Source organism: Pinus tabuliformis, chromosome X (genome assembly GCF_031772625.1).
Source record: "Pinus tabuliformis cultivar Carrire ecotype Pingquan chromosome X, CPIR1, whole genome shotgun sequence".
Lineage (NCBI taxonomy): Eukaryota > Viridiplantae > Streptophyta > Pinopsida > Pinales > Pinaceae > Pinus > Pinus tabuliformis.
The window spans coordinates 1,454,697,407-1,454,717,012 of record NC_142308.1 but is presented as its reverse complement, the minus strand read 5'-3'; the positions used below and the strand labels follow the sequence as shown (position 1 = coordinate 1,454,717,012).

Genomic DNA, 19,606 nt, shown 5'->3' with positions numbered 1-19,606 from the left:
GAATTTTAGCTAGTGACTTGTATACAAATAAGTAGATTAATGGCCATTTCTGTGTCGGCTTTTAAAAAAGTCAAAGAGTTTTTGCTGGAACCCTTTAAAGAATTCAAGTGACTCGTGTACACATAAGTATCAATGACCAACTCTGTTCGCTTTCAAAGATGTTAAAAAATCTTAACTTATTTGGTGAACAATTTTGCTTTGCTAGTTGTATAAGTGAATTTATAGCATTTACGAAATAATTATATTTAGTATAATAATAATAAGAACCAATACTTACAAATTACAAATTCTCAAAAGATTCTAGTTTATATAATTTTTTTATTGAAGATTGGTGTTAGGCATCAGATAATTTAATGTTCTCTTTTGTTTCAAGACATGTGCTTAACTTTAAAGATCAGTAACTCTGTTGATGTGATTGTTTACTAACACTTAGCAGTTTTTGATATAATGAGATGTGTGTTTGGCATGCTTAATTGTTTCTCAAAAATCAGTTAATTTACCTCTGAAAAATCCATTAACTGTAATGATACCTCAGTTTACTAACACATGACAATAGTAATTCCAACCAACAATTCACTGATAACCTCAACCAATATAACCACAACCAATATAACCAAATATAGCCATGAAATACTGTACATCAAATATAACCATGATTAATATTGTACATCAAGATTGGGTGATGAAAGTTAACAATGGATTGACTATTTATAAAACATTCCCGAATTTTAAAAACAAACAATTCATTAGGCTGATAGCCTCAACTAATATAGCCATGAAATACTGTACATCAAGATTGGGCGATGAAATTCGACAATTGATTACATATATTTCGAAAACATTTTGGAATTTAAAAACCTTATTTCTACAACAATCAGGAATTTAAAAAACAAACCATTCATTAACTTTGCTTTTGTAAATTAAATTTTTAAATATTTCCAAAATCAATTTTGGAATATTTCCAAAACCTACACGAACTTATCATCTAAATCACAGTATTTCCCACTACTTTCACTGATATATGTTCTGTTACAAAAACAAGATTGAGAAGCCGATTGCAATCTATGGCGACCATTAAACTCGAACACCCACAGATGTCGCCAGAGCAATAGCAGTCGGCTTCTCATCCCCGGCCATGATCACAATCACTCTTTCGTTCTTAGCATCTGAAAGTTCTGCCATATTCTTCATCATCTCGCTCTTTCCTCCATCGCCATGCTCGACATTATGATGATGCTCTGATGATGTGTTATTAATTTCTTCTTCAGGGCAGCCAGTTCTGCACTGCTTGAACCAGGACCATGCCAGAGTAATCAGAGCAAAGGCTATGAGAGCGAGCATGGCGCCCACTCCTCCCAACATAGCGTTGGGAATAGGCGTCCTCCCCACTGGTTGGGTGCTGTTACCTCCCGCGAAAATACTTGTTCTGATTGACATTACAATTTACAGTTACTCTTGCAGTGCCCTTCAGACCTAATTTTCTTTGACAAACATTGGCAATGAAGGAATGAATGTGCATGATATTTATATATTAATATCCGGCCGGGTCGAGATGGGGTTGAATCTGAAATCATTGGACCGTTAATGGAGCACAAACATATATTCCTTCCGGATAAACATGCATTATTTTGCTATCGAAACTAGGCACCTGCTACTTTCTGATGACGAATGTGTTTTCTCATTTGTGGGTGCTGGGTCAGGGTAGTGGGGTGGACTCTATCTATGGCCGGATCGCGCCGCAAATTCAGCTAATCGATTCTTCGCGTCTCAAATAACTTGTGCTCCCAGAATCCAAAGGCCGGGCAGGAGCCAAGGGTCACGGGGAGCAGCTTCCCGATGAGTATAACCTTTCTGTCCTGGTTCTGTCGGGGAGGTGAGGTGTCACTGGATCATACCATTCGCCTGATGTGTTCCATTCTTTGTCCAAAGGCCACATTGTTTAAGACAATGTGCGGAAGAAATGATTTGTGTACTGAGACACTCAAAATCTTACAATCAACCTTTCTGAAATATATAACGTGCTTTAATCTTATTTGAAAGGTTGTTTCTATGTTCACTTTACAAAAGCAAAGTTAATGATTTGGTTTGTAAATAAGGTCCATATATTAATGATTGAAGTTTGACTTTAAGCATCGACCTTTGAATATTAGTTGAGAATTTGAAGATATATAGATTAAGTATTAAAAAGGAAGATATTTTGAATTATGAATTAGATAAACTTTATTATATCAAAATAATAATAATGTATATTTTTAATAAAAATGAAATCTATGACATGCTTTAATCTTTTTTGAAAGGTTGTTTCTATGTTCACTTCACATGCTAGTCTGATTTCTACAACCATGTTGCTTTCTTATAGTCGCTATTAATCCTAATAATCCTGAATGATCAGTTAGCCAGAGAAAAATGTTGATGGAGTGCATCGAGTAATGATTTGGTTTGTAAATAAGGTCCTTATATAATGATTGAAGTTTGAATTTAAGCATCGACTTTGGAATATTAGTTGAGAATTTGAAGATATATACACTAAGTATTAAAAGGTGAAGAATCTTTGAAGTATAAATTAGGAAAACTTTATTATATCAAAATAATAATAATATATATTCTAAATTTTATTAAAAAAGAATATTATTAAAGAAAAAATATCTTATTATTATTATTTTTAAATTTAATTAAAAAATTTAAGAATAATAAAATCAATGAGTTATTTCAGTATAGATTTTAATATTTATTTACATTAAATTTATTGAAATAGATTAAGATTAATTAAAAATATTTTTTAATCAATTTTTTATTATTTAATTATAAATTTTAGGAAATGTTTATTTCGTAAATTTATGAAAATGTAAAGTAAATGTAACTATAAAATTTTATGTTCATATTTTTATGTGATATAAATATGAGATTGACCAAATTACCTATTTCTCTAATTCAAAAAAAAAATCATCTACAAATTTCAAAATCTTAATATTATTAACTTTTAAATTAATTTATTTTCATAAAAAATTCAAAATTAAAATGAATACACTTTACTAAAATATTACTATGAATAACGGAAAATAATTCTTATGTGTGACACAAGTATGAGATCCAATTACCCATTCCTCTAATTAAAAAAAACAAAATCCTAATACTATTAATTTTTGAATTAATTTATTTTCATAAAAAAAATTCAAAATTTAAATGCATACATTTTATTAAAATGTTAATTTGAATAATGTAAAATAATTACTATGGTTGACACAAGTATGGGATTGATCCAATTACCCATTCATCTAATTAAAGAAAAATCATTCATAAAATTTAAAATTTTAATATTATTAATTTTTAAATTAAATTATTTTTATAAAAAAATCAAAATTAAAATGCATACATTTTATTAAAATATTATTTGAATAATGTAAAATAATTCCTATGCATGACACAAGTATGAGATTGATAAAATTACCTATTTATCTAATTTAAAAGAAAATCATTCATAAAATTCAAAATTTTAATATTCTTTATTTTTAAATTAATTTATTCTCATAAAAGATTGAAAATTAAAATACATAAATTTTATTAAAATATTACTTTGAATAATGTAAAATAATTCTTATGTGGGACACAAGTATTGTATTGATCCAATTATCCATTCTTCTAATTAAAAAGGAAAATCACTCTTAAAATTCAAAATCCTATATATTTTATTAAAATATTACTTTGAATAAAGTAAAATAACTCCTATGTATGAAACAAGTATGAAATTGTTAAAATCGTAACATTATTAAGTTTTAAATTAACTTATTTTTATAATTTTTTTTATTAAAATGCATACATTTTATTAAAATATTACTTTAAATAATGTAAAATAATTTATTTGTTTATGAATAAGATGATAGTATGATTAAGATTAAATTGAAATAATGAATTTACATTTACTTTACATCTTCATCTTATGAAACATGTTTAAAAGGTAGTTCATTACTCTATTTGTTTAGATTTATGTTTAAAATGTGTTATCATAAAAATGGTTTTAAAATCACTTTACATGTAGAAATATGCATAGTATGATATGCATTAGTTTATGTAATTAACCTAATTTTTATAGAAGTAAAGGTAATTGAATCAAATTTGTATAACAACATTTAAATACATAGGTTATTAGATATAAGTAATATTTTTTGATTGCTAGTTTATGTGGAACTTGAGATGACTAGCATGAGCTTATGACTTGAGTAGTCATGATCTAAGGACATCTAAGCCACTAAAATCACTAGGACATCACACTTGGCTTGGGCCACACAACTCTTAATGGGTAGATTTTTCCTCATGGAGTTTCAAAATAGTGACCTTTACACCATGGAGCGCCTTAAGAGAGCACCATGTCACCCTCTTCCCTATGCCCCATGGGCTCATTATTCAAACATTTTTACATAATATTAAAACTATAAAATTAAATAGCAAGAAAATAATTATCTTTATAAACATTTGTACAGTAACTTGCAAACATTGGATGATCCACCAAAGCATAAGCATTGTTGCATAAATTATCTCTTCAACAAGCCACCCCAAAGTTGGGATTATCAATCCACAAGGAAGGAAAAACTCCTATCGGTGTGTACAATCCACTCATACTACCTAATACTTAGTAAAACCATAGTGATATGAACACTAAGGTAGTTCAATTGCACATCTCTATTCTCCATGAGTCTACACAACCCAAGGGATGATACCTTTTTCTATACACAACAACCTCTGATACAATCTTAATGTCCCCTAGGGATGAAATACAAAACTGGTCAAGAATATCTTAGTTGGGGCATCTAGAAAATCTAACTATTACCAAAGTGTTCATGCAAACCTTAACACAATATCTTGGGTGATTTTCTAATGAGAACTCCTCACAGGCATTCCAGTGTAGTCCTCAACATAAACTTTGGCTCACAAAACTAGTTTTCAACATAGAATATGGTTGCAACCTCTTGCAGTACCCCAAAACTCTATGATTCTTTTTGCTTGCTCTCTATAAAACTACACACATTCTACATAAATTTCCTCTCCTTTTATATTTCTTTCTTAACTCTCACTCTTCCCCAATATGGTTGTAATTAGTTATTGTTGTCATAATTAAGTGGGATGAATCTCTCATCCACTTCTTATAAGTGTACCTTCTCCCATGTTTCAACAGCTAACTAAGGTGACTCTTATACCAATGAAACACATGCATTCAGTGATTGGATTTAATAATTAAAATAGGGATTATACAATAATGATAAATAATTTATGAAAATGAAATGGGGTTATAGGAAGGTGGAATTCCCATTTGGTGCCCCTTTCAATCCCCTCTCTTGGGAAATCACAACCCCCATAACCTATTCTTTTACATTTTGCATTAGATAATGTATTTAATTTTAGTATTTCCAAAACACAATGTTTACATATTACATCACTTATACCTTAGCCATTTATCACATTTACAATATACATTTCTAATATAGGGATCAAAACTAGGGTGTTACTTCCCTCCTACACCTCCTTGTTTTCGAAATTTATCGTTGATGTACATAATCAAACTAATGTAAGTATATGCATATATAAAATTTTACATCATAATACTCAACAATTTAGCAATTTAATTACTACGACAATAATTCTCACTAGAAATATATCATTAACCTTCACCTTTCACAACCCACATAAATGTACCCCATTTTCTGCATCATAATCCATTAGGATCTCCCACTTCCCCTCCAAAGCTCCAGCACAAGCCAAATAAGAAATATCAAGATTGTGGTTATATGGAATTTAGATACATCCAAAATTAAATCTTTATGCATTTATGTATAAATATACATTCATATCGCTCCAAAATTTTAAAAACGATGTGGATATTCTTCCCACACTACCTCCTCATGCTCCCTCATGGTGTCTTCAGTATCACAATAAATCCACTAGAACTTCAACACAGTGATGCATTTGTTTCTAATCACTTTGAATTATTGACCCATCATGCACACCAATTCCACCCAAAAGTCCCCTTTGTGCTCCAACTAGATCACAATCTAGTGAATCCTATGGTTAATATTAGGAACATACTTCTTCAATAAAGACACATGAAATACATTATGGATTCACATAGATACATACAACCTAAGCATTTAAAAAACTAGGCCTATTCTCTCTAGGGCTTTGAACAACCCACTATAACGCGTTTCCAACATTGGGAAACTTCTCAATTTTAGTGAGCCCCTCTTACCCTTTACCTTTTGAAAACACACGTTTTCCCACTTTAAATTCTCTACGTGCCATACATTTATTTTCATAAATTTTCTACCTGTCTTGTGTAGTCATCAAATTCTACTTTATATCTGCCATTTTCTCATCCATTCTCTTATCAGTTCTAGCCCAATAATGAATCTGCTTGTGGGGTTAACCCATCTCATTTGCATGTTGATTTTAAGTGATACAAGGCTTCAAATGGTACAAGTTTCAATGATGCCTAATACCCATTATTATAACAAATTCGGCCAAATTAATATAACCTTTTCAATAAGAAGGTTTGTCATTACATACATTTTTAGCAGATCCTCAATTATCTATTTTATATTTTCTATATATCCATCTAAGTATGGGTGATATGTTGTACTCAAATTTACATTTTCTCCAAATCTTTGAGAAAACTACTCCAAAAATTGAATGTAAACTTGTGACCTCTATTTTACACTATTGTCTTAGGCACACCATATAGTCTTTGAATTTTATTCATTTAAATTTCCACAAATATGGATTTCTTATCAGTAATATTAATTGGAGTAAAATTTTTAGCCTTTGAAAGCTTATGCGCCACTACCATGATGAAATCATGTCACTTTGTATTCCTTGGAAACTTGGCGCTGCACTCTATGGTACCTACTTCCCATTTTAATTCAAGAATGGGAAATGGTTTTAGCAATCTTGGTAGATGTATATGTCCAACCCTTACCTTATAACATTCCATGCATATCAATATCTAATTAACCACACAATTTTTCATTCTAGGTCAAAAATATTGACCTCTTATAGTTGCAATTGTTTTTTGGCACCTTGTATATCTAGGATAGAATACATAAATATTTCTCAATTTTAGATAAAGAAGGAACATAAACTTTATTTTTTTACAATAAGAATCCATCCTCTCATATTTAAATTTTTGTTTTACATTTTCCTATTGTAATCCTTCTTTAACTTGCACATAATTCTAGTATGCTATTGTGGCCTCTAATTTTTCTCTCTTTAAATTAAAACTATACTTACAAATAGTTACAACATGCATTTCTAGCACCCTTCTACTTAATGCATCATCATTTTTTTTCCTTTGATATGCTTGATATCAAATTCATATTTATTGAGAAATACTAAAAATATACTTGTCTTTCATTTGTTTTTGGTTACTCAAACAAATATTTCAGCCTAATATGGTCTATCATTTGCTCAAATTTTATGCCCATGAGACAATTTCTCAACATTTCGAGTGTGTAGAAAATAGTTGTAAGCTCATGGGTAGCATAATTTAGTTCATGGTTTTTAACCTTCATTGATTCATAGAAAAATATGCCTATTTTTCATAATGATTTCCTAAAGTCCTTTTTTACATTGATTTGTGCATAAAAAAAAATTCCTAATTTAGATTGGATGCATAATCTTGTAGAAACCTACAACGAATCTATAATAGTAGCTAGATTGACTTATAAATGATCTTAATTTTGAAATATTCTTTGATGTTGTCCATTCTTTCATTACCTTAGTCTTTTGTGAGTCCACATTTATGTCCTATGGATTAATGTGGCCCAAATAATGGATTTGTCTTTTAAAGAAACTGCACTTTCTCAAATTAGCATGCAATTGGTGCTCTCTCAACACTTATAGTACCATACTCATTTTTCTAAGTAATCTCTAAACACTCCATTTATTAAACACATAAACATTTCTAGTGCATTTGTTAACCCAAATGACACCATCACAAATCGAAAATGGCCATACCCTATCCAAAAGTTTGTCTTGTTCATATCTTCTTATCCAATTCTCACTAAATGGTAACTTGAATTTAATTTAATGTTGAAAAATATCCTTGCTCTTTTTTTCTAATCAAAGCAGTTATCAATTCTTGGTAGAGGGTACTTTCTCTTTATAGTAACTACATTTAGTTGTTTAAAACCAATTCATAAAATTAGAGTTCCATCCTTTTTCTTTACAAAATGCACTCATGAACCCTAAGGCGAGGCACTTGGTAATATGTAACTGTTGTTTAGTAATAATTCTAGCTACTTCTGTAATTTTAGCTTTGGTGTACTCATTTTCTAGAGGATCTTATGTACTGTTGCAACTACAAGAACTAATTCAATAGAGAAATCAATGCCTCTTTTTTGTAGAAATCCTAGCAAGTCCCAAAACACATATTTATTTTCTTTCAACACTCAATAATCGTCAACATTTGGCTCCTTTTCAATTTGTAGCTCTTCCATATGGGATTCATATATTTGTAAACATACCTAATTTTTTTTTCAAATATAATGCTAAAATATTTTTGATGGATATAATCCTTTTAATCCATAAATTTTCATTAAATTCCATTATTAATAAATTCATGTGAAATAATTGTTGTAACAATCTAGAATAACATGGTGTTTTTCTATTCAATGCATACCAATAAAAAATTATATGATCTAAGAAATATGATGTTCAACTCTACATTAATGTTGACTTCATTTATGCTCACTGCCAAATCCTTGAAAAAGTCATTTATTCTTCTCTTGGTTCTAGTAATTAGCTAGAACAATGAGGATTTTTCATGCTTACATCTATTCAATTTAAATCCTTCAACTAGATTAGGATCTATATAGCTATGACTATGTCCATAATCAACAAAAATAGTTATGGAATGATTATAAATCTTACCTTCCACCTCAATAATGTGGGATTGGTAGCATACTTGTCTATTGTCCAAGGCCACAAAAATATTTGGTATGCTTCCACCCATGTCTTCAACTATATCAACTTTCTGGATATCATGCACAATTCTCATCCTACCGCCCCTATGAGTATAATCTTTGTACATGTGGTCTACCTCACATCCTCAAAATTTTATGTTGTCTTGACCTTTTCCTCAATGAATATATCATCTTGGGATCAATTTATTGTGGTTTTACTTACTGATAAGCCTAAGGTATGGTACTAAAGAAAACCATATTGAATCCTTTCTTCTTTTAATCCATCATGCTTTTCTTTTTATCATCCAAATATTTTTGAAATCCTATCCTTCCATTTTTCTACTCATGTAAATACTTTACCTTCCTTATGGTTTCCTTTAGAGTCTTTGACTCTTAAAATTGGATTTTTTCCTTATATAATAATGGAAATCCACTCAAAAACATATGAATTTTCACTTTCATCCTTGATGAAATACAAATGCCTAAAGAGTTTTTAAAAATTCTTCCTTATTGTTACTTTTAGCATGGTTCTATGCTATTATGATTAGTTTAACTGAGTTCTTTTCTTTAGTTAACAATCTTTCAAAACAATTTGATCTTCCAATGATCAATAGAAATTCTAGATAGAACATTAATATAAAAAACAACAAGGGACAAATAAGAGACACTAGGTTTGGTTAAAGACCCATGAAAAACCCCACAAGGGGGGAAACCCTTTCAAATTCTTCTTCTTATTAGATTGCCACAGAATTTTCAACAAAGAGAGAGTACAAATTTTTCGTTCTTCATTCAAAAACTATTTGGAAAAATCAACCAAGAAACATGCAAGATATGAGCCCAACAATAATACTAATCAAAGTTAACATTTCCAGTCTGTGATCAACTATGTTCAATTGTCAAAAAGAAACCCTAAGTCCCAGCTGTGCGGAGAGAGAGATATGCATGTGGATGAAGAATTTTGGTTGCACAAAGAGGCTTGTATGCATGCACATACAATTGAAATTTTCCTATGAAAACACAACATCTACATACCAAAACCCTAATCTTCACATGTGAACTTTAGACCCTGAAATTTTAGACCTTTACAAACCAATATCTACGAAATAACTTCATACCTATTTGAACCAAACAAAAATACAAGAGAAGAAGATGATGCTTGATGATGATGTCCAAATGAGGGTCAATTGAATTGGATTTATAACCATCCAAGGGTGTCCAATTTCTCTTTAGGGTCAACCTATTCTTTTGTGCACATGTGGGCTTCCATATTAAAATATATTTTTCCTTAACCAAACTGAATTATTCCAAGGGGTAGAAGGGGTATTTATTATGAGGAATATTGTCCAAAGGAGGGAATTTGTCCCTGATCTACTATATTAACACTCCCTCTTATCCAGGGAGAAATTACCGACTGTAACATGTATCCCATATTAGATATCATCTCTCCTCATCTCTACTCATATGTTGGACCCTCTCAAATATAAAAGAAGAATAATTTAACACTAGAGGGGAGCTCAGTCTACCACTCTCAATCCATCAGGGAGCCATTACAACTGAACCCACATCATAGGGGATCCCAACTCAACCCACAATGTAATGACAATAGGCAGGATATGACTTACCATGATAGGTAAGGATCACAACTATCTTATTGTCTTTTGATCTTCCTATTAGGATCATGAAGAGTCAAGTGGTTGAACACCTACATCGACAACCTTGGGAGGAGCTACCCACTTACCCTACAAGGTAAGTATAAGACACAACCCAAGGAAATTAGAGAATATACAAACTTACCCTCAAAGGTAAGGATCAGACATGACCAAGTCATCATCTCAACCCATTGGAAAAATGGGGAGGGAAAATCCCAACAAGCCCAGCTTGTGGGTAGGATGCATATTGGGGTATACACAGTAGGGGGAGATACACACTTACCATGAGGTAATGATCATACATGGCTTGAGATGACAATAGGGGATATGTGAACTTATTGTGAGGTAACGATCAAGCAGCCTATTTTCCATGAGTTCCCTAAACCCTAAAAACACTTCAGATCAATTACTCACCCTAAGAGCTCAGATGGGGGGAAGAGCATAGGTCAGTGTTCCTGATTAGTCGAGACCCTTACATGGGAGGGTCACATTGATGAATCCAAGCTACTATTTGAAGACCAATAACTTCCCTTTTGACAAAGCCTTGTTGAGTATGTGTATAATCTGCTCATCAATCGATATATGAAAGTCTTACAGATCCTCTGCACCATGTCATGTATATACTGACATCTAATCTCAATATTATTCGACTTGTCATGAAATGAAATATTTTCCACTAATCAAATCCCACTCTTATTGTTGCAATATATCAATGTAGTATCTAGGACATATTCAAGCATCTCTCCAAAGAGCTTCCTCAACCAAACTACCTCACAATTACCCATGCTAGTAGAAATATACTATGCCTCTTCTATACTCAAAGCCACTGAATTTTGTTTCCTTCTCATCCCTTATATCAAGGCAGATCCCAAGCTAAAACAACACCCATATGTTCTCTTCTAGTCAATGAAATTTTCAACCTAGTCAACATCAGTGTATCCATACAGTCGAACATCACTTGTAGTATATCTCAGACTAAGAATGATTATCCCATGCAAATATCTCAAAATGTGTTTGGAAGCAACCCAATCTGCATGAAGTGGCTTAGTCATGAATTGAATCAAGGTGTTCACTGCAAAACATATGTCCAGTCATGTGTTCACAAGAAACATCAATGCTCCAACCAATTGATGATACTATGAAGGGTTATCCAAGAGGGGTCTAGCAATATCTCCACATAACTTCTTAAAGTTCAACTCTGTCATGGTGGCTGAGGATTTTCTTTCTTTCATGCCAAATCTCTCCAATAAATTCATGACTTTTTTCCTAGAAAAAGCAAAATTTCTCCAGGTCTCTACCAAATTTATAATCCCAAAAATTAATGCATCATAAAAAGGTCTTCATCTAAAAATCAGAGGTTATCTCCCTCTTACACTCAATCACGACCGAATCACTACCTGTCAAGAATAGATTGTCAACAAATAAAACCAAAATCAAAGGCATACCTTAGATCACTTTAAAATTGAGGTTAGAGTCAGCGTTGTTTCTTGTGAATCCAAGCTTCACCAGGTAATTGTCAATGTGGGAATAAAAGGCTCAGGGAGCTAGGTTCAAACCATATATTTTCAACCTACATACATGAGTTTTCCTATCCTTTTCTTCAAATTCATGAGGTTTCTCAACATAAACTCTTTCATCTAGCATGCCATGAAGAAGTGTTGTCTTTACATCTGTCTATTGAAGGGTCCATCCTTGACTAGTGTCAAGGGAAAGAATCTATCTAACAATGGTGTAGCAGGAAACTGGCACAAAGATATTATGATAACATTCTCCCTCTTTCGGGGAGAAGCCTTTAGCCATGAACCTTGCCTTGTACTTTTCAATTCTTTTGTCAACTCCATGTTTAATATTGTAAAGCCATTTGGAAGTTACGATTGAATTTCCTTTTGGTCTCGAGAAAATATCCCACACATCATTATTCATAATGAAATCATACTCTTTGGCCATAAAATTATTTCAACCCTGTTCTTCCACTACTTCTTCAAATGTAGAAGGCTAAACTTGGATCATGGTGCTCATATCAATAAGATACCATTGGAGCCTACATGGATTCTTCCTTTATCTAAAAGTTCTCTTGGAAGGAAAAAAATCTCTCAACATCCTATAAAGTGTCACAAAGCCATAATGGTTTTTCCTTGCTAGAAGGATCACTTGGAGGAGGGTCCAAGGGATCCATATGCTCAAATAGGACCATCAACAATGTCCTTCCCAGATTCCAGGATAAAAGGGCCTTCTAATATGTCCATATCATAAAATTTATTCATAGGAAGTGGAGGAAGGTATCTAGCTTTTTCAAGGGTGACATCTTCATCAAAGGCTACATCCCTACTAAAATTGATATTCCTTTGCAAAAAAGGATATATTCTAAATGCTTTAGAATTATCATAATATCTAGCAAATGTACCTTCCTTTCTAGTGGCTTTGAACTTGTTTTTCTTGTCCTTTGACACATGAAAGTTTATGGGGAAACCAAATATTTTGAGATGGCCAATATCATGCTTTGTATCTATAAAAATTTCTTCGAGGGAATTTTTGTCTAAGGCTTGATGAAGAACCCTATTTTGTACATAGACCGTTGTATTCATTTCTTCTCCCAAAAGGCAATTTGGTAACTTTTGATTATGCAACATTTCTTTGGAAGCTTCCATAATATACCCATTCTTTATTTCAATCACTGCACTTTTCTTGAGATTGTAGGGTACAATAGTTTCCTTCTTAATAGTTCCTTCTTTCAAAATCCATTGAACTCCTTTGAAATGAACTCGCTACCATTGTCAGACCTGAAGACCTTGATTTTCTTCACTATTTGATTTTCTATCAGTGCCTTGAAGTCCTTAAACATATCAAAGGCCTCATCCTTGTGCTTCAAATAATATATCCATGTCTTATTGGAGAAGTAATCAATGAATATGGTATAATAGAGATGGCCACCAAGAGAATGCATTGGAATAGGTCCGCAAAGGTTAGAATGAATGAGTTGAAGAATATCATCTATATTTTTTGTGCTAGGGGGGAATGGCCCCCTTGTATTCTTTCTACCAGTGCATCCTGGACATAATCCATCATGACTAGCTTGAACTTCAGGCATCCTAGAGACTAGCTTCTTTAACTTCGGTAATGCTTCATAATGTATATGAGCCAACCAAAGTGCCATAACTCACTTTGGTGATTAGTGTCATGGACCATTTCGAGTAGAGGTCTCCCATTAATTCTATAGGTTCCTTCAATTATAAATCCCAATGTGAATGCATCCTTTATACAATATTCCCTGGGCCATGTGAGGACTTTACCTTTTATGAAACCTACTCTCATCCCCTTGTATTCTAATGTAGAAATATATACCAAGTTCTTATTTAGTTCTAGAACATACATCACATCATGAAGAAGAATGGATTTCCTATAATACAAGTCAAATTTAATAGAACCAAAACCTTTCACTTGATATGTAACATTATCCCCAAGAATGATCTTCAAACATGTCTCCCTTTCTTCTAGATTGGAGAGGACTTCCTTGTATCCAGAGAAGTTCCTAGAAGCCCCACTATATTCCCACCAAATAGCATGAAAATATAGATGAGAAGAACTAGAAAGAGTGGAAATAAGAACGTATTCATATTGACTAGTAGTTGCATTACTTTCATCCCTATAATATCTTTCTCTCTTTTGAAGATGATAACTTCCTTCTCGATCATCAGATGTATCTATTCTTCTCATATCATCTCACCTTCTTCCATCATCACCCATTATTCTATCATAACTTCTTCTTCTATCATTGTACATGTTATTATTGTAGCCTTGGTGGATCTTGGAGTATCTCTCTTTCTTAGACAATCTCAGGCATAGTGACCATGCTTGTGGCAATTGAAGCATTTGACTTGAGGTCTGTATTTTCTCCACCTTCTCTTAAAGCCCTTGGATTCAAGAGAATAATTTCTTTGATTGGATGCTCTCCCTTTACCTTTCTATTACTTATATTGAGTAACCAATATAGAGGGCTCGCCTTCCTCACGATTTTAAATTTTCCCTCTTTCAATCATCTTGATTTCTTCTTGAGTGCACTTACTAATGAGATCATCAAATGATATAAATACATTATTATTGCTTTGAGTAGTAATGAAGGTTTCCCAAATAGGAGGAAGACCTCGAAGAGTGACCAATACAAATTCCCTATCAAATAACTACTCACCTACATCTTGCAATTGATCCCTTAAATAGGATATCCTCATAAAATAGGATTTTATCAATTCTCCCTTGTTCATCTTAATTTATTTGAGTTCATCCTTTAAGAAAAGGATGTGATTCAAATTGTTGAATTTATACATCTCGACCAAATTGTCCTACATATCCTTATATGCCTTCAAATTACCAACATAAGCAATCAAATGATATTTTAAACCATTAATAATAACCTTCTTACCTTTGAGATGACCTTTCTTATACCAACACTTCATATTAGCAAAAGAATTCACTAGAGGCTCAGGTACCTTTCGTTGTACATATTATAAAACATCTTTTTCATCCAATATGATTTGCACCCTGATTTTCCAAACAACGAAGTTAGATGAATCACCCAAACTCTTTGTCCTTAAAGTAGGTGGTAGACAAAAATGTAAGTTTTAACCTCGTACAGAAATTACCTGCATATGAATTCTAAAAATAGAAAATAAACAATAGCAAGAGCATAGCACATAAAACACATATTCCCTGGGATCCCAAAATTGGGACTACCAGATTGATTTTTCATTATATTCCTTTCAATGTTACAATACATATATATACATGCCGAAGCATCGAATACCATGGAATGAAAACCATCGCGCCCACAACCATGTGTTAAAACCATGCACAAAACGAGGCACAAAACCATGCATAAAACCATGGAAAAAACCATGAGTCCAAAAAAAAAATATTGTGGTTGTAGGGAATTTACATACACCCAATTAAATATTTATGCATTTATGTATAAATATACACTCATATCTCTCCAAAATATTAAAAAAGATGTGGATATTCTTCCCACAATACCTCCTCTTGCTCCCTCATGGCGTCGTCAATATCACAATAAATCCACTAGAACTTCAACAAGATGATGTATTTGTTTCTAAGCACTTTAAATTATTGATCCATCAGGCACACCAATTCCACCCAAAAGTCCCCTTCGTGCTCCAACTAGATCACAATCTAGTGAATCCTATGGTTAATATTAGGATCATATTTCTTCAATAAAGACACATGAAATACATTATGGATTCACATAGATACATACAACCTAATCATTTAAGAAACTAGGCCTATTCTCTCTAGGGCTTTGAACAACCCACTATAACACATTGCCAACATTGGGAAACTTCTTAATTTTAGTGAGCCCCTCTTACCCTTTACCTTTTGAAAACACATGTTTTCTCGCTTTATATTCTCTATGTTCCCTACATTTATTTTCATAAATTTTCTACTTTTCTTGTGTAGTCATCAAATTCTAGTTTATCTTTACCATTTTCTCATCCATTCTCTTATTAGTTCTAGCCCAATAATGAATCTACCTGTGTGGCTAACTAATCTCATTGGCATGTTGCATTTTTAGCAATACAAGGCTTCAAATGCTATAAGCTATTTTAGTATAAATTCTAATATTTATTTACATTAAATATATTAAAGTATATTAAGATTAATTAAAAGTATTTTTTTAATTAATTTTCTATTAATTCATTATAATTTTTAGGAAGAGTTCACTTAGTAAGTTTATGAAAATGTCAAGTAAATGTCACTATAAGGTTTCATGTTCAAATTCCTATGTGTGACACAAATATGAGAGTGACCAAATTATCTATTACTCTAATTAAAAAATTCATTTATTCATAAAATTCAAAATCCTAACATTATTAATTTTTAAATTAATTTATTTTCATAAAAAAAATCAAAATTAAAATGCATACATTTTATTAAAATATTACAATGAGTAATGTAAAATAATTAGTGTGTGACACAAGTATAAGATTGACCCAATCATCCATTTCTCTAATTAAAACAAATTCATTTATAAAATTAAAAATCCTAATATTATTAATTTTTAAATTAATTTATTATCATAAAAAAATAAAAATTTAAATGCATACATTTTACTAAAATATTACTTTAAATGATGTAAAATAATTCCTATTCATGACACAAATATGAGACTTATCAAATTACCCATTCATCTAATTTAAAAAAAAAAAATCATTCATAAAACTCAAATCTTAATATTATTAATTTTTAAATTAATTTATTTTCATAAAAAATTCAAAATTAAAATACACATATTTTATTGAAATATTACCTTGAATAATGAAAATTGAGAAGAAATAAAGAAAAGGGGATAACCTTGCTCTCTCTTTGGTCGAGCAAGCGGCTTCGCACCTTGTTCGAGCCGGCCGAAGGTGTACTTCCTTGCCCCCCGGAGGGACAAGTGGCTTCGCAACTTAAAGATTGTTTCGAGAAATCCAATCTGTCCCGGCAGGAGGGCCTCAGATATCGAGGGGGAGCAAAAAACGGGCTTTGCTCCCCTTTCCAATATAAGAAATAGGGGTTGAATTTCAGACTGCTCACAGTAGTAGTACCAATAGAGAAGATCATGAAAGAGGCAATAAGAGTGGTACCCGAATCCATTTACGATCTCGAGTTTCTGGACACATCGCACTTCCGCCCAGGTCGAGGCTGCCACTCGGCCCTAATACGGATGAGAAAAGAGTGGAGAACCTCTCCCGGTGGTCGAGAGTTCGTTACCTCACCCTCGTTTCAAGTCATCTTGGAATTCGGCATAAGAAAGTGTTTCCACACCATCGACCGACATCGAATCATCTCAATCTTGAAGGAAGAGATCGACGATCCCAAGTTCTTTCGCCTCACCCAGAAACTGTTTTCCGCCGGACGACTTGTAGGAGGTGAGAGGGGTGGCCGCCCTTCCTACTATGGGGTGGTCCCACACAGTGTACTACTATCGGCCCTACGAGGCAAAATCCACCCACACAAGCTCGATCAGGAGATAGAGAGGATCCGACAGAAGCACGAAATTTCGATTGTTCAGATAATCAAATTGGTTCTATTAGAGACAGGTCGTATTGATGACCAAGAAAACTCTGGGGAAGAGGCAAGCTTCAACTCTCCCCCAGTGCCAGTGGGAGGAGACAACAGAGCCATCGTTGTGGGGGGGGGGGGGGGGGGGTAAGAAGCATCCAACGCAAAGCAGCGTTTTATTCCCTTGCCCTCAGAAGCGCAAGCCCTTCGGACCTTGTTTTTTCGTGGCACACCCCCCCCACAAGCACCCCCCGACGAAGGGGGGACCAGAAAACGCCTTTAGTTTCCCCCCTTCCCTTGCCACCTTCTTTAACAAGCCCTCGAGCCCCCTTTGCACCGCCTTCCTCATTCGTGAAGGAGTCGCTGGGTTGACCCCGAAACAAATAAAGGAAGGTGGAGAACGCCCCTTCTATAATAAGAAGAATAATGGGGTAGCGTTCTCCATGAAAACCCCTATTAGGTGTTGCCAGATCACCTACGAACAGATTGGACTGCACTGACAGATCACCTTCATGGTATGGCCCCCACGCAGATGAGCAGGCAAGATAAAAAGGGATGGGGGACGAACGAAAAAGGGTATACAGTCGCCAGCGGATACAGAAAACTTCTTGAGAAACCTCATGTGCCGCCCGACCTAGCACCGTGGCATGGAGTATGGCACAGTCCTTCTTGGCCGAAGACTGATACATTTGCATGGCAGCTCTGCCATGAACGCATTCTCACGCAGGACATACTGCAAAGAAAAGGGATCTACGGCCCCACTATTTGCCATCTATGCAAGGAAAATTCTGAGACAACAGTGCATATAATTCTGGAATGTAATTTCGCCAAGCAAATCTGGAGCTCCTTCGTGCAGAACCTGAGCTGCACCTTCTTAATGCCAAACACCATTGTGGAGATGTTCTCAAAATGGACAGACAGATATCCAGGTCAGCCGCCAAGAAACGAGGTAATTAAAACAGCCTGGGGCATTCTACCAAAGATAATTTGCTGGCAAATTTGGCTAGAAAGAAATAGAAGATTATTCAGGGGCACAAACCAGAACAGCAAGGTTATCAAGAGCAAAGTTATAAGCCAAATTAAGGAATGCCTTGCTGACATAAAAGATGATGCAAATCTCAGTCTTCAAGATATCTCCTGGGGCTCAAACATTGGCTTACATTTCCATCCAGCGAACAGAGCTGCCCCTCCTCACAAAAACTGGCACATAAGGAAATCAGAAGATGAGTTTAAAGAATGGCTCAAAGCGATGTCAAGACATACCCTCTTCTTTGACGGGGCATCAAAGGGAAACCCGGGCAAAGCTGGTGCAGGTGGAGTCATAGTAAAGCCAAAAGGGGAAATATCTCACTCCTTCGTATGGGGGCAGGGTCACACAACCAGCGTGCAAGCTGAGGCTCTAGCTTTATACCAAGGCCTCAAGATCCTCCAAGAAACAGGTATTGAGACAGCCAATGTAATCAGAGACTCCCAAGTTATTATAGATGCATTGAAAACCAACACTAAAGTGAAGGATCTTAAACTTTCTAGGCTGATAACCAGAATCAAGGGAATAGGAAAATGCTTCCAGAGATTAGACTATTTTCATGTGCTAAGAGCCCTCAATAAAGAGGCGGACAAAGAGGCCAATAAGGCCACTCTCCTCTCAGCAGGAATCAAGAAGGAAGATAAAGAAGATTCATGGGATCCCATTCCCTAACCTGTAGGCTCCAATGTTTTATTGCCTTATTTTAAAGAAATTCGTCTGTATCTCCAAGTGGGGGAAAACAATAAAAATCATACACCCTAGATCAAAGAAGAACTTTGTAAGAATAAGATGTAGGTTCACTCACAAAAATGACCCACATCAGAATACAGATGACCTCAATGTAATCAGTTTACTGGCTTTCAGTCCAACAGGAATATAAATATCCCATACCCGTTTTCGTAAAAAAAAAAAAATAAAAAATAAAAAAT

At 33.7% G+C, this 19,606-nt stretch overlaps 1 protein-coding gene and 1 pseudogene across 1 annotated transcript; one reads left to right on the top strand and one right to left on the bottom strand.

Moving 5' to 3' along the window:
• Positions 1–1,074: 1,074 nt before the first annotated feature.
• On the bottom strand, positions 1,075–1,437 carry LOC149145499 (protein GLUTAMINE DUMPER 4-like). Its single transcript, XM_089452479.1, has one exon. It carries the CDS (start codon positions 1,435–1,437, stop codon positions 1,075–1,077), a length of 363 nt encoding a protein of 120 aa, XP_089308605.1.
• Positions 1,438–17,312: 15,875 nt separating this feature from the next.
• Positions 17,313–18,150, top strand: LOC149145498 (uncharacterized; annotated as a pseudogene).
• The last annotated feature ends 1,456 nt before the right edge of the window (positions 18,151–19,606 follow it).